The sequence below is a fragment of the Barbus barbus genome, assembly GCF_936440315.1.
Source record: "Barbus barbus genome assembly, chromosome: 40".
Lineage (NCBI taxonomy): Eukaryota > Metazoa > Chordata > Actinopteri > Cypriniformes > Cyprinidae > Barbus > Barbus barbus.
Genome location: NC_136718.1, coordinates 6,847,743 through 6,863,316, shown reverse-complemented (window position 1 = coordinate 6,863,316; position 15,574 = coordinate 6,847,743). Strand labels below are relative to the sequence as shown.

The window sequence follows — 15,574 nt, the reverse complement described above, 5'->3', positions numbered from 1 at the left end:
CACACTGAGAACCTGAACTGCTCTGAGTCTTTGAAACGTCTGAAGTGTGTTCATGTGGTTCAAATCGCTGTGCTTTCTCTCCCTGCAGCGGTTCCCTTGTCTTTTGTTCTATACTGCCTTTCAGTCTTGTTCTTACGTTGTCGTCTTGTCTTGCTCTAAATTCCTCTGTTTGATTTAGTGCAGGGCAGCCACACTGTGCCGTTTATAAAGCCATTATTGTCAATTAAGGAAATGAAGTGCTCCCCAGGGTCTTACCATCTGGAGCAAGAGCTCTGTTTCTCGCTCTCCCATTTCTCCTCTTAATTCACTTTTTCCCTCTGTATCACTTTATCTGCCACCTTTTCCGTCTTTCATTATAAGGGTCATTCCAATCAGTGCCTTGAAAATAATTAAGTTTTTAATTATCAGTGGTTAAATGTACAACAGTTCATGAAAAAGTGGTTAATGTAGTGAGGTGAAGCTTGAAACATTTAATAATTTTTGCAGTTCATCAACATGTACAGTATAATTTGCCTTGACACTTTAATTCATTTCAGTTGTGGTAAGACCTTGTGTTGTTACTGTATGGAAGTCACCAGATGTTTTTCACAGCTATAATATAATATAATAACTAATTATATAATGTGAATTAAATATTATAATATTATTGTCCACTAAAAGCTAAAAATATATTCAGTAAAAATAAATACTAAATATTTTTTATTTCCATATATTTTTTTCTAATTACAATGTGAAAATGTGTTAATGCAGCAAGTTGAAGCTGTATAATATAATAAACAAACTATAAGATGAAGTCATAAAAAGGTAGAAGTGAAAAAATGAGAGTGAAGTTTTAGGTTTTTAATTTATGCAACTGAAAATCATTTCATGCAGAACCTGTGAATATAACTTTTAAATAAAATATGATCTAAATTATAATATTATATTATTACTAATTATATAATGTCAATAAAATATTATCCAGTAAAGGCTAAAAATATATTTAGTGAAAATAAATACATTTTTTTTATAATTTTGATATAAATTGATAATTTGATTTCATTGACAAATACAAAGTTTGGGGGTCAAGTCCTTGGGGAAAGAGCTGGATACAGTTCAGCTGACACAAGCAAGATAGCATCATCTGAATGCCTCTGATTTTTTACCTTTTTGACTTAAAAACAATATTCAAAGCTCCCCTTCCATATACAGCAAGATATTTCTGCTGTAATTATGACAAAGTTTCTTGTTTTAAAACCTTTTTATTGATATGTTGAATTAACTAATGTGCTTATTTTTTTTTAATATATTGAATTATCTATATGATTCATTTTGTGGTATTAGAAGTTACAGTGAATGAATTGATATAATTTTTTGTTTGTTTTTGTAAATGTTTTGGAATTAGATTTTTGCATTTTTGTTTGTAAGTTTTAGTATTTTTTTTAATGGGTTTAGTTTTAGTTTTACAACAGTAATGACTCTATTTCTGACACCGCTAAAACACTGAAACCCCACATCTTCATTTATAAGAAATGAAATAAAACATAAAATATGCTACTTTCTCTTGTGCAAACAGCTGTATATGAGATGTATGATAGGCTGGTGTTTTCAGCAGGATCATATGCCCTCTCTCTCTCTCTCCATCAGGGACTCAGATCTGTTCCTGCTGGACTCGCGGGTGATCTGGGCAGCAGAAGAGGGCTGGCTGGTGTTCGACATCACAGCCACCAGTAACCACTGGGTGCTGAACCCAGGCGGGAATCTGGGCCTGCAGCTCGCTTTGGAAAGTTTGGACGGTAAGTGGATGTGCACATGCCGCAGGTCACAGAGGTCATAATGTGAAATATGAACATTGTGTTGCATCACAAACAGAGACAGCAGAAATGAAACCATTTCTGAGGCCACACTGCAGAGCACTCGTTAAGTTCAATGCAGTTCAGTAAATGTTTACAATGTCTTTGAAGGGCGATTTATTATAATGCATTTACAGGCCATTCAAAGAAAACCCAAAAGTCTGAGACCAGGAGAGAAATGCTTCTATTATTACAACTGTTGTTTAAGACCCAAAGAGCATTAGCTTGTGAAAAAGCAGTGCACTTTAGTATAATTTAAAAAAGAGTTTTTACAGAAATAATGTACTTTTTAAGATTATACTTAGGTGAGAACTTAATGTAATGTATTAAATGCAATTAGCTGAAATTTAGAGTTCTTATCTGAGCCACTTAAATAGGATTTAAGTACATCTTTATATGTAATTACTTCTATTCATAATTACTGTATTTTTCTTGTCTTTGAAATATGGTTAAAGTGAACTGCTGAATGCACTGACAAGCTTTGATGAATTAAAACATCCTTAGTGTCATTTTTATTAGATTTACATTGCAAATATATTTAAATGGCAGCTTAGTACATTTTAAATGTATTTACTTTAAATGTAATACCAAATAACACACAGCAGTTCAAAATATAATCATATACTTTACATGTGCTTTAGTATGTTAGTCAACACATCAAAACAAGTATTCTTTACAGCATGACTAAAGATTGCTAAAACATGATGATTTAAAATGTACTTTAACTCTTAATTTGACATTATCACAAAGTGTACTTTTTAAAAGTGTCTTTAAGTGTGTTAAGAAACAGTCATGATAGTGACATCTCTTTAAGTACACTTAAATGGCCTTTTGTTTCATTCATATTTTACATTGGATTATTGAATGCCAAATTTGGAATTCAATTTGATTCTCAGTGTAGACTCAAACATTTAGAGCCAGCTGTACTGTATATATAATCTTAAAAAGGAAGATCCAGTCAAATGCGCACACATGAACCTTGACAAGCACTAATGGATGATCTGACTTTTCCTTATCTACCCTTGAGAATCAAGAATAATAATACAAGATAATGCGCAGAACTGATCCGTCCTAATTCAGATGTGTTGATTACTAATGCTTTGTCTGGACTTTCAGCAGAAATCACTATTAAAGGTCTAATTTAGTCTAAGATCAGTGCTTGGTCTGGATGTCCTAAATACGTTCTCACTAATGCAGAATTGAACCTACTGTTTTTCATACTTTATTGCCAGCCGCAGTGGGAGTGTGTTTTGTACCATATCTGCGTGAGTAGGACGGTGTGTGTGTACAGGATGTTACAGGTTTTAAGTGTTAGCATGAAAACAGGTGCAGTGTATTATGGGGCTCGCGGAGATCAGTGAGCTTGTCGAGACATGCTTGCGGGACGCCTACCCTGTCGCCGTAGGCAACCGGCAACCCGGCTTTACCTCGGCGTGGAGACAGAGAGAGCATTCCTTCCTTTTTGTAAGAAACACACGCACACACACACATTAAAGCCGGTGTGTAGGTAAAAGGAGTCCAGAATGGCACAGAGACAGGAACAGATGTAAGTGCAGGAATTTTCTGAGTAAACAGCAAACTAAAAGCGCACTTGAGAGCGAGAGAGATTACACAAAATAAACATCAAAAGTTGCATATTCTTGGAGAACACACACACACACACACACTCTCTCTCTCTCTTACACAATTCTCTTGATTTATAAGACCGTGACCGACACAAACTTATTATTATATAATGCATATTACACGATTTATTAGGCCACAGGGCTCTAACAATATAAAAGCTTGCTAAACTGTCCCGTTGAGTGATATGTGGGTCTCTCTTAGGAACCGATTCACAGAAACACAAACGGAAAAATTTCCCTCCTGCTACATAGGTGAAAAATGTCTTTCAAGAGGCCTGTATAACTTCTCTTCTGGGATTTGTACCTGTCAGCATTTCCACTAACAATGTATTTCTTTCCTCTCAGATCTCAGTAATGAGTAATTAATTGTAAATTAATGATACACTGTGTCTCTGTATGCGCTGAAGTCTCTCTGTCTCCACCTGCAGGCCAGAGCGTGAACCCATGGGTGGCGGGGCTGGTGGGTCGCAACGGCCCCCAGAGCAAACAACCCTTCATGGTGGCCTTCTTCAAAGCCACGGAGGTCCACATCCGCAGCATCCGCTCCGCACAGGGCGGCAACAAGCAGCGCAATCCCAACCGCTCCAAAACCGCCAAGGGCCAGGAGGCACTGCGTGTTGCCAATATCGCAGGTGTGTGTTTTTAATATATTGAGCACAGAAGTGTGAAGGCAGGTGAAGAAAGACAAATGCAAGGATAGAAATAATAAATCAGAAAGAAAGGTACTTAAAAGAAAACCATATGTCCACGTTAAACTTATGGGTCCATGTCCAAAAACATGGAAATACCATGATAATTTTTGCTTGATGATTTCATTATTAGAAACTAGAAATCCCTTGTGAAAAAGAAGTGCAATTAATTACATTGAATGTGTACTTTTCAAATCTTTAAAGTATATTATTTAAGAAAACAGCTGTACTTGCAGATAATACAATATAAATTAAATAAAAGGCCACTTAAGTGTACTTAAAGAGAGCACACTCATATCACATTGTAATAATGCCAACTTTTACTTTAAAGTCCATTTTGGGACATTGTTTTTTTTATATTGGTATTTTTTTATTTTAAAGTACACTTATTTTGATGTTTTGATCAACATACTAAAGATCATGTAAAGTACTTGATTAAAATTTCAACTTTAGTGTTAATTTTAATATTAAATTAAGTTTGAATAATTTTAATATTACAATAAACTGCAACCATCATTACTAATGTGTCATTACAAATATTTGCGATAACATGCAATAAAAGTTATTATAGAAATGACATTAAAGTATTTAGTTCATCATAAATGCTTGTCAGTACATTCAGCAGTTCATGTTGACCATATTTCAAAGACAATAGAAGTAATTATAAAATTAAACATTGTATATGTATGTGTATATGTATATATGTGTATATACACTGTATGTATATGTATGATATATGTGTGTGTGTATGTCCTGCTGAAATGCATGTTGTCTGGAGGGGAGCATATGATGCTCTAAAACCTTTAGATAGCTTTCAGCATTCATAGTGCCTTCCAAAACATGCAAGCTGCCATACCGTATACACCTATGTACCCCCATACCATCAGAGATGCTGGCTTTTGAACTGAATGCTGATGACACGCTGGAAGGTCTCCCTCCTCTTTAGCCCAGAGGATATGGTGTCTGTGATTTCCAACAAGAATGTCAAATTTGGACTCATCTGACCATAGAGAACTTTTCCACTTTGAAACAGTCCATTTTATATGAGCCTTGGCCCACAGGACACGATGGCGCTTCTAGATCATGTTCACATATGGCTTCCTTTTTGCATGATAGAGCTTTAGTTGGCATCTGCAGATGGCACAGCGGATTGTGTTTACCGACAGTGGTTTCTGGAAGTATTCCTGGGCCCATTTAGTTATGTCAATGACAGAATCATGCCGATGAGTGATGCAGTGTCGTCTGAGGGCCCGAAGACCACGGGCATCCAACAAACGTCTTCGGCCTTGTCCCTTACGCACAGAGATTTCTGATGATGTTATGCACTTTAAATGATGAGATTTGCAAAGCCTTTACAATGTGACGTTGAGGAACGTTGTTTTTAAAGTATTGCACAGATTGGAGAGCCTCTGCCCATCTTTACTTCTGAGAGACTCTGCCTCTCTCAGACATCCCTTTTATATAATCATGTTACAGACCTGATGTGAATTAACTTAATTAGTTGCTAGATGTTCTCCCAACTGAATCTTTTCAAAATGTCTTGCTTTTTCAGTCCTTTGTTGTTCCTGTGCCAACTTTTTTGAGACCTGTAGCAGGCATCAAATTTGAAATGAGCAGTGGCTAAAAGTGTAAAATTTTTCCATTTAAACATTTGTCAAGTTATCTATGTTCTATTGTGAATACAATATTGGCTCATGTGATTTGAAAGTCTTTTAGTTTTAATTTGATTCAAATTGAAAAAACGTCCCAACATTTCCAGAGTTCGGGTTGTAGATTATCTTATCACTAACCAACACTGTAAGGGCTACTCTGGCATAAAAGTGAGAGTCAGAGTTTTAACAGGATAGTTCACCCAAAAATGTAAATTCTGTAAGTATTTACTTACCCTTATGTCATTCTAAACCTGCATGCTGACACATTTTGTATGCAAATAAAATACAAAATCTCAAATTATTATCACAGCTCAACATCAATTAAAAAGTCCAAAGGAGACAATTAAACAGTCTAAGTGAAATTTAACGGCAAGCAGGCTTGGACCCAACATGATTTGAGTAAACGATGACTGAATTTTCATTTTAAGGTGAACTGTCCCTTTAAGGCAAAGGCAAACCACAGCTAAAATGTATGTGCGTCAGTGTGTGTGTTCATGTGGTTCCTATTACTGTGTAATTCTCTGCAGGTCATTTTGCACAGTAATAGCATTACAGTGTTAAATTGATATTAAATGAATCTGGGTCGATGTTCTGCTTAGGTATGAGGGTTATAATGATTCCAGGCGACTTCAGTGACCTATTCCTCATTTTTCTCCATGTCACTCACAGTTTAGCATTAGCTTCAACACCCCTTCACACATTTTAAAAGTCAGACAGTGCCCATATTTGAAATACTGTTTGAGCAGAAAATGTCTGTGTAAAACATTCTTCAAACAGCAACGACAGCATGCGGACTATACATCCCATAAAATATCAAATAGCCTTTAGTTTATGTCACAGCCATGAGCCATGATTTGCAACTTGCTATTGCCAGTTGGTGACAGGTGGTATTAGGAGAAGGAGACGTTCTCATTTTAGATAATATTTATTAAAAAACAATCAAAATATTTAATTCTAAATGAATATTATAATATTAAAAAGTATTATGTTATAATATTAATATTTAAAGTAATATATTATAATATTACAAAGTATTTGATCACAAATAATCATAATAATAATTTATTCTAATAATTTTATATACACTCCTCTGGACAAGATGACTTATTAATACGTAACCCTAGTTAATTTTAAATGCGCATATCTGCTAAACGTATATTTTGTCAACATTCAACAGTAGGGAGACACTAGCATAGTGTTTTTTTTTTCTCTTTACATTTTTTATTCAAATTATTATTGTTGGAAGATCACTGCACTTGCATATGACCTTAAAATTAACAGACATAGATCTAATCATGCAAACTTTTGATTTCATTGCATTTTAAACACAATCATAAGGGATTATCATTTCTGTAAAAGGTTTCTCTACAGCAATTCTTTCTCTTTTTGTTTTTAGAGAACAGCAGTGCGGATCAGAAGCAGGCCTGTAAGAAACATGAGCTGTACGTTAGTTTTCGAGACCTTGGATGGCAGGTGTGTTATTCTTCACCCCTTCATCTCTCTCTTCTCTCTTCTCTCATCTCTCTTTTTTGTTAGTTATCTCTCCCATTCTTATTTTCTGCTTTTTAAAATATAATTTCCCCTCCTGTATACGAAGCTCTGTCATGAAACTCTAGATGGCACTGGCCAATATTTTCTAACATCATCATTCACACAGCGCAGCTGCTTGATTTCTTTCACATCAGTAGCCAGTGATCTTGCTGTTCAACATTCAAATACTCAGCTAGTGCTTGCTGCAGCAGTTGCAGTGCGCTTTAGAAACCCTCCACCTCCCCAGCTCCACCTGTATAGATCTGCTATGGGGTAATTTCATGAATGCTATATATGGGAGTTATATCATATGCAGTGTTGAGTAAGTTACTTTCAAAAAGTAATTAATTACAGTTACTAATTACTTCATCAATATTGTATTTAAATTACTTTACTAATTACTCTATCTGAAAAGTAACTTAGTTACTCAATAAGTAACTTAATTATTCAAATCGCTAATTAGGCTACATCTTAAAATCCCTATAAACCTTAATATAAATTAAACTCTATATTCTTTCAATTCGAGTCAAACATAGAATAGTTTAGCCTTTTAGCTTTAAAACAACTGTAATACTTAAAAAAAATTATGAAAAAAATTTAACCACCTTTGGTTAACAAATAGAAATACTCTGCAAAATATCTGAATAACAAAAAGGCTTAAAAGTTAAACAATACATTTCAGTTTGGCAAGAGGTTCAGGAAAAGCCCAACTAGTAAAATCTGTACAGGTTTATGTCAAAATAACACGTTAACTAATGTAGGAAAGAATAAATTACAGAAATGATCTTCTCTGCTGAATAATGTCAGATCGCGCTGTTCTTATGAGGTAAATTTCTCATAGCAGGTCTTCTTTCAAAAATTTTTTTTTCAAGAATTTTTTTTTTCTTAATATTTTACATTTTTTTTGTATCTAGGTGAGGGCATATGCACGCAGGTGACTGCATATAATGAGCTCAGACACGGGAAAGACTGTACCTTGCTTTAGTTTCATACGGATTGCATAATCAGAAACATTAGTTTTTAATTTGAATTCGTTCAAGTGTCAAGTAGACACTTCAAGATTTTTAGATTCTATTGATTTTAGTCTTATATGTATCTGAGTCAGAGCCGGCGCCAGGGCACCTCCATCAGAGGGGCATTTGAATTTCTGGGGGGGGGGGGGCACAAATCACGTTTTGTGTGTGTGGTGGTGGGGGGGGGGGTCGGGGTGGGATGGGAAGCGTGCAATCTGTGATTGCGTGCAGTTTCTGACGCTCGCTAAAGCGTGCAATCGCTTTCTTATGTGCGCTGTTTTACCGGTTTCACTTTCGCTTTCGAAACGATCACGTTCAGCATGAAGGGGAGAGGATGGAAAGTGGGGGGCACCGTAACTCTGCCCGCGAATGCCCCCTCTTGGTGCCGGCCCTGATTTGAGTATTTAAGGTTTCTCTGTGAATCAGGAAAATCTGAAAGTGAACGCACCCGCACGCGGAGGGTTAAAGCCGTTGCATTCAATATCTTTAGACGGTAAATTTAGATTTCAAATTCAATATTGCTTTTAGAACTGTTGAAATTATTTACTGTATGTAACGCAAGTACTTTATAAGTAACTGTAATTAAATTACCGAAAAATGAACAGTAATCCCTTACTTTACTTTTTCAGTGGATAAGTAATTTAATTATAGTAACGCGTTACTTAGTAACGCGTTACACCCAACACTGATCATATGTTATATGTGTAGCAGCACATGCTTACAGCAGCATGTTGTGGATGTATTGGCAGTAGCAAGTTCAGTCAATCTGCTTAGGACGAATAAACCACTAGCCCAGAAACAATAACAAACCAGCTGAAATATTCCAAAAACCAGCTTAATCAGGCTTAACCTAATTTGTTTTCCATTAGGTTTCCTCTCTCAGCTCTGTTCCTTCTCTTTCTCACTCGACATTCCACTTTATCTCTCACTGTGCTTATGGTTCAAACCGTTTTATGAGTCTGTGTAGCTCAAGTCAGTCTCTCCATTAGGCTGCATTACCTCAAGAGTACGAGCACCAGCAGTCAAGCAGAGATAGGAGAGCCTCGTTTCTGTTTACACACCCATAGTCTTGCCACCTGTAGCATATCTGTCTCTCCTACTGGATCATAGCACATAAACACTCACTCGAACCAGCTGGCGAGGACACTGAGACCCTGGCTCTAGCATGTGGGTTTATATTACCCTCAAATTCCCTTTTGAATCATAACATTTTACACATACTTTAACATGAGGGCAGAATACGATTACGCTTTATTGTGATCTTTTTGTTCACTATCGGAGTGATTTGACGTGCAGAATGCATTATGAAATTGAAGACCATCTGTTTGGGAAAGATCTAGCTCAAGCTTTATGACTGAAGGTGGATGTCGTGTTAACAGATTTGTGCTCTGTCCATCTTTCAGGACTGGATTATAGCTCCTGAAGGATACGCTGCATATTACTGTATGGGAGAATGTGCCTTTCCTCTCAATTCTTACATGAACGCCACAAACCATGCCATTGTACAGACTTTGGTAAGTCTGGTACTTTTACCACAGCTGTCAATAACAAATATTTCTAAACCTGCATCTTGCATTATTTTATTTTATACTTTTATTAAGCAACGTGCATTAAATTAATCAAAAGTGACAGTGAAGGCATTCATAATGTTACAAACGATTTTTATTTCAAATGTATTAATGTTTCTTGAGCATATCAACATACTAGAATTAGATTTCTGAGATCATGCTGAAAATTCAGCGTTGCTTCACAGGAATAAATTACATTTTAACATATATTCAAAAAGCAATCAGTTCTTTAAAATTGTAATAATATTTCACAATATTATTGTTTTTAGTGTATTTTTGATCAAATAAATGCAGCCTTTGTGAACAAATCTTTCAAAAACAAACAAAAAAATCTTGCGTACCCTAAATTTTGAGTGGTAGTGTATATAGCTACTGTGTGTGTGTGTGTATAAATATATATATTCATAAGAATAAAAATATTTTTAAGATATTTGTTTAAATAAGAAGGTACACGTTAAGACGGATTTTAAAATTTCTATTTGAATCAAGCACTTCACAAAGGTTAGATTGTCATTCTTACAATTTGACTAAAACCATGTAATATTGTCATTCATAAAACTAACATCTACTGTAAGTAAAGTACTTTTGTTTAGACCTTCAACTTTGACCTTTGTGTTTTTTTTCTCAGGTTCACTTCATCAACCCTGAAACAGTTCCAAAACCATGCTGTGCCCCTACACAACTCCACGCCATCTCCGTCCTGTATTTCGATGACAGCTCCAATGTCATCCTGAAGAAATACCGCAACATGGTGGTCAGAGCGTGTGGCTGCCACTAGAATCCTATCACACACAAACACAAACACACACAAACACACACACATATCTGACTGCTCCTCATTTGCTTATAATAAGGAGCACCAACAAGTTCCCAGCAAAACCATATGAAGATCTCAGGCCAATTCCAGGATTTCATTTACCAAGCACAATATGCCAAACTGTCTTATATGTACAAAAATGTATGATTAATGTTTAAATATGGCAAAAAAGTGAAAGGAAATTTCCACAAGTAACATCTCTCTTATACAAACACCAGCATATGTATGCACACATATACACGCTCACATGTACACACTTCTATATGATACTTGTGCTTTCTACTGTGTAAATAGTTTTTCAATGAAAGAAACAAAAGTGTATTTATTTTCCTGTTCTTCCAACATGGAGTCGAAAACATCCTTGTCGTCTGGTGTGTTTTTTAATGTGTCCGCACTGTTTTAAAAAAGACATTGTCCAAAACATTTTTGAAAATTAAATCGTTCCATGATATAACATTACAAAATTACCGGCTGCCAAATGAAAAATCTGTCATTTATTCACCCTCATATTGTTCCAAATTTCTTCTGTTGAAAGATGCTTTGAAGAATGTTGGTAACCAAACAGTTGCCGGTAGCCATTGACTTCCATATTATTTTTCTCCATACTATGGAAGTCAATGGCTACCGTCAACTGTTTGGTTACCAACAATTCTTCAAAGTATCTTTGTGCTCAACCGAAGAAAGAAATTCATGCAGATTTGGAACAACTTGAGGGTGAGTAAATGATGACAGAATTTTCATTCATGGGTGAACTATCCCTTTAAGAAAATGTACTGGCTATAAATACTTCTTTATAATAAGAAGATGAGATTGATTTCCTGCCATTTCATTCGCTTGCCTTAAGTTAAGGCAGAGTACATTCCCTTCTTCTTATTTCCACAGAGGGTCATTTATTAGGAGCATGTGAGGTAAGGATATCATTCCAGACTCTGATAGTGTTTTACTGCAGGCTTAGCCCAATAAATAAGTTTGAATAAACACAGACTGTTCTCTCAGTACAGCAAGCACCTCATAGCCCAGCGGTGACCTGAGACCTGCGGCCGCCACATGTGTGTGTATTAGCGAGGACACGCACACAGAACATCTCTCAGTTTATACTGCCCACTTTTCCCTTGACATAAAATCCTAAAGGTATGCAAATGGCATTTCTATCCATATATAATTTGCAACTAACTCTTATAGGATCAAACCAGAATCCTCTAATAGTATCTTAGAAGCAAATAAGATACTTTTGGATAAATTGAAACAAGGAAATTCGGTTTATTCAGGATGATCTTTTTTCTGTATTGTATTTCTGTATTTCTTCTTGCTCTCTTCTTGGGCAAAAGGTGGTGTACAAACACTAAAGAAATTTGAAACAAACATGTAGGCTACTACTAATAATGGTAACATAACTTAAGGGGAAAGTGAGAACTCAAGTGTGCCATTTGCATGCAACATGGTTTCTGTGCTAATCACAAATGCATGTTTGTGGAGCATCAGGAGAACTGGCTAATCCGGCCTTGTCACCGTAAGCTTGCTCCAGCAGTGCTTTAGTGTGGCTTTAGCAGTAGTGCCGACAGCAGATTGCGCACATGTGTGCAGTCTGTGCATTCATAAGAAAGCTAACTACTGCTAAACATGTGACTGGGGAAAAGTTTGTCATTTCAACTGAAAAAAGTAAGACGGCTACAGTAGCTGTACAAACTGCATTAACTGTATTGTTAACCGTATTAACTGTACCAGTTGATTAGTTAATTGGTTACAGTTAACGACAACATGTTAATTGGTTTATTTGTAGGGGAATTCTATACCATACTGTATTTAACAAGACAATATATGAACATTCAAAGTAAAATATTTTGAATACTATTTTTAAAAAGTACTCACTTTTGCTTGTGTGTGTGTGAGAGAGTATAAAATATAAGAAATAGTCACCTGTTAATTCAAATTGTTAAACAAAGTCACGTTATGAGAAATAGTCAGAATAATGAAAAATAAAGTTGCAAGAAATGAAGTCACAATTTTGAGAATTATTTGAAATTTTGAGAAATGGTCACATCATGTGCAATATAAAACTCATAATTGTGTGAATGAAGTGAAGAGTTGCAATCGTGAGAAAAATATTGCAAAAAATACAGTTTGTGAGAAATAGTTGCAACAAATTGTAATTGCGGAATATAATTATAATTGAATATTATAAGATATAGTCACACTGTAACATATAAAGTCGCATTTATGATAAATAAGAGAATCAGAATCAGAATCAGAAAGAGCTTTATTGCCAAGTGTGTTTGCACACACAAGGAATTTGTCTTGGTGTTAGGAGCTTCCAGTACAGAAAGTACAACATAGTGCAGACAACATATAATTAAGGTGATAAAGAACACTAATGAAGAGAATATACAATAATTAAGGATAACAATAGTAATAAAAATAAAAATATACAGAAAAGAGACTTGGCCATAGACAGAACTGTGAATGTGCATGTGTCCTATGTACAGATGAAGGTTTGATGGGTTATTTATAGATGTACAGTACCGGGGTGTGTTATGTGTTGTTCAGGTGGGATACGGCCTGGGGGAAAAAACTGTTCTTGTGTCTGGCTGTTCTGGTGCTCAGTGATCTGTAGCGCCGGCCAGAGGGCAACTGTACAAAGAGAGAGTGAGCTGGGTGTGAGGGGTCCAGAGTGACTTTCTTAGCCCTTTTCCTCACTCTGGAGGTGTAAAGTTCTTGGAGGCTGGGCAGAGGGGCACCGATAATTCTCTCAGCAGTCCTAACTGTCCGTTGTAGTCTTCTGATGTCTGTTTTGGTAGCTGAACCAAACCAAACAGTTATAGAAGAACATAGGACAGACTCGATGATTGCAGAGTAGAACTGTTTCAGCAGCTCCTGAGGCAGGTTGAACTTCCTTAGCTGGCGGAGGAAATACAGCCTCTGCTGGGCCTTTTTCGCAATAGAGTCAATGTGATTGTCCCACTTCAGGTCCTGAGAGATGGTGGTTCCCAGGAATCTGAATGACTCTACTGAAGTCACAGTGCTGTTCATGATGGTGAGTGGGGGGAGAGCAGGGGGGTTTCTCCTGAAGTCCACTATCATCTCCACAGTTTTGAGCGTGTTCAGCTCCAGGTTGTTAAGACTGCACCAGACAGCCAGCTGCTCAACTTCCTGTCTGTAAGCAGACTCGTCACCGTCCTTGATGAGGCCTATGACTGTAGTGTCGTCCGCAAACTTCAGGAGCTTGACAGAGGGGTCCTTTGATGTGCAGTCATTCGTGTAGAGAGAGAAGAGCAGTGGGGAGAGAACGCAACCCTGAGGGGCGCCAGTGCTGATGGTGAGAGTCCTGGATGTGAGTTTGCCCAGCCTCACTAGCTGCTGCCTGTCTGTCAGGAAGCTGGTGATCCACTGACAGATGGAGGAGGGCACAGAGAGCTGTCTCAGTTTGTCTGAGAGAAGGTCAGGTATGATGGTATTGAAGGCCGAGCTGAAGTCCACAAATAAGATCCTTGCATAATTCCCAGGTTTGTCGAGGTGTTGCAGGATGTAATGCAGTCCCATATTGACAGCGTCATCCACAGACCTGTTTGCTCTATAGGCAAACTGAAGAGGATCCAGCAAGGGTCTAGTGATGTCCTTCAGGTAGGCCAGGACCAGTCTCTCAAGTGACTTCATGACCACAGACGTGAGTGCGACAGGTCTGTAGTCATTAAGTCCAGTGATTTTGGGCTTTTTGGGGACGGGAATGATGGTGGAGCGTTTGAAGCAGCAGGGAACTTCACACAGCTCCAGAGATCTGTTGAAGATTTGTGTAAAGATGGGGGCCAATTGGTCAGCACAGACTTTTAGACAGGCAGGTGAAATACCGTCTGGTCCTGAAGCTTTCCTAGATTTCTGTTTTCTGAAGACCCGGTTCACATCCTCTACACAGACTTTAAACGCAGGTAGAATGGTGGGGGAGGGAGTAAGGGGGGTTGCAGGGGGGGAAGGTGAATGTGTGAAGTGCAGATCAGAGCGGGTGCTGGGTGTCAGTCTGGCCTTTTCAAATCTGCAGTAGAACACATTGAGATCGTCAGCCAGTTGTTGATTCTCCACAGACTGTGGGGGTGGTGTCTTGTACATGGTGATGTTCCTCAGACCAGTCCATACCGACGCCGGATCGTTGGCTGAAAGTTCTTTTTTCAACTTCTCAGAGTAGTTCTTTTTAGCCACTCTGATCTCCTTTGTTAGTCTGTTCCTGGCCTGGTTATACAAGATTTTATCCCCACTTCTGTAAGCGTCCTCTTTGGCCTGACGAAGTTGTTTGAGTTTCCCAGTAAACCACGGTTTATCATTATTGAATAATAAGAATGTCCTGGTGGGGATGCATATATCCTCACAGAAACTGATATATGATGTTACAGTCTCTGCGAGTTCATCCAGATCGGTGGCAGCGGCTTCAAAAACACTCCAATCAGTGAGGTCAAAACAAGCTTTTAAATCTTGCTCTGCTTCATTAGTCCATCTCTTAACAGTTCTTAATACAGGCTTAGAAGATCTGAGTTTTTGCCTATAGGTCGGTATGAGATGAACCAAACAGTGATCAGAGAGCCCCAGAGCTGCCCGTGGGACAGAGTGATATGCATCTTTAATTATTGTGTAACAATGATCCAATATATTACTGTCTCTGGTGGGACATGTAACGTGCTGTCTGTATTTTGGCAGTTCGCGGGAGAGATTTGCTTTATTAAAATCTCCAAGAATGATTAAAAAAGAGTCCGGGTACCTTTGCTCTGTTTCAGATATTTGTTCAGCCAGCTGCTGCATCGCGGCGCTCACGCACGCGTCAGGAGGCACGTACACATTCACGAGAATGAAGGATGAAAACTCGCG

General features: G+C 37.4%; 1 protein-coding gene across 1 annotated transcript in view; it reads left to right on the top strand.

The window, feature by feature from the left end:
* LOC306859486 (bone morphogenetic protein 7-like) overlaps positions 1-11,698 on the top strand; it is a 47,289-nt gene extending 35,591 nt beyond the window's left edge. Inside the window, exons 3-7 of the mRNA XM_079400526.1 lie at positions 1,627-1,775; positions 3,886-4,089; positions 7,195-7,271; positions 9,745-9,855; positions 10,538-11,698. Coding sequence (XP_079256652.1) covers positions 1,627-1,775; positions 3,886-4,089; positions 7,195-7,271; positions 9,745-9,855; positions 10,538-10,687 — 691 coding nt within the window. The 3' untranslated portion in view covers positions 10,688-11,698. The remainder of the gene's footprint in view (positions 1-1,626; positions 1,776-3,885; positions 4,090-7,194; positions 7,272-9,744; positions 9,856-10,537) is intronic.
* Positions 11,699-15,574: the final 3,876 nt, after the last annotated feature.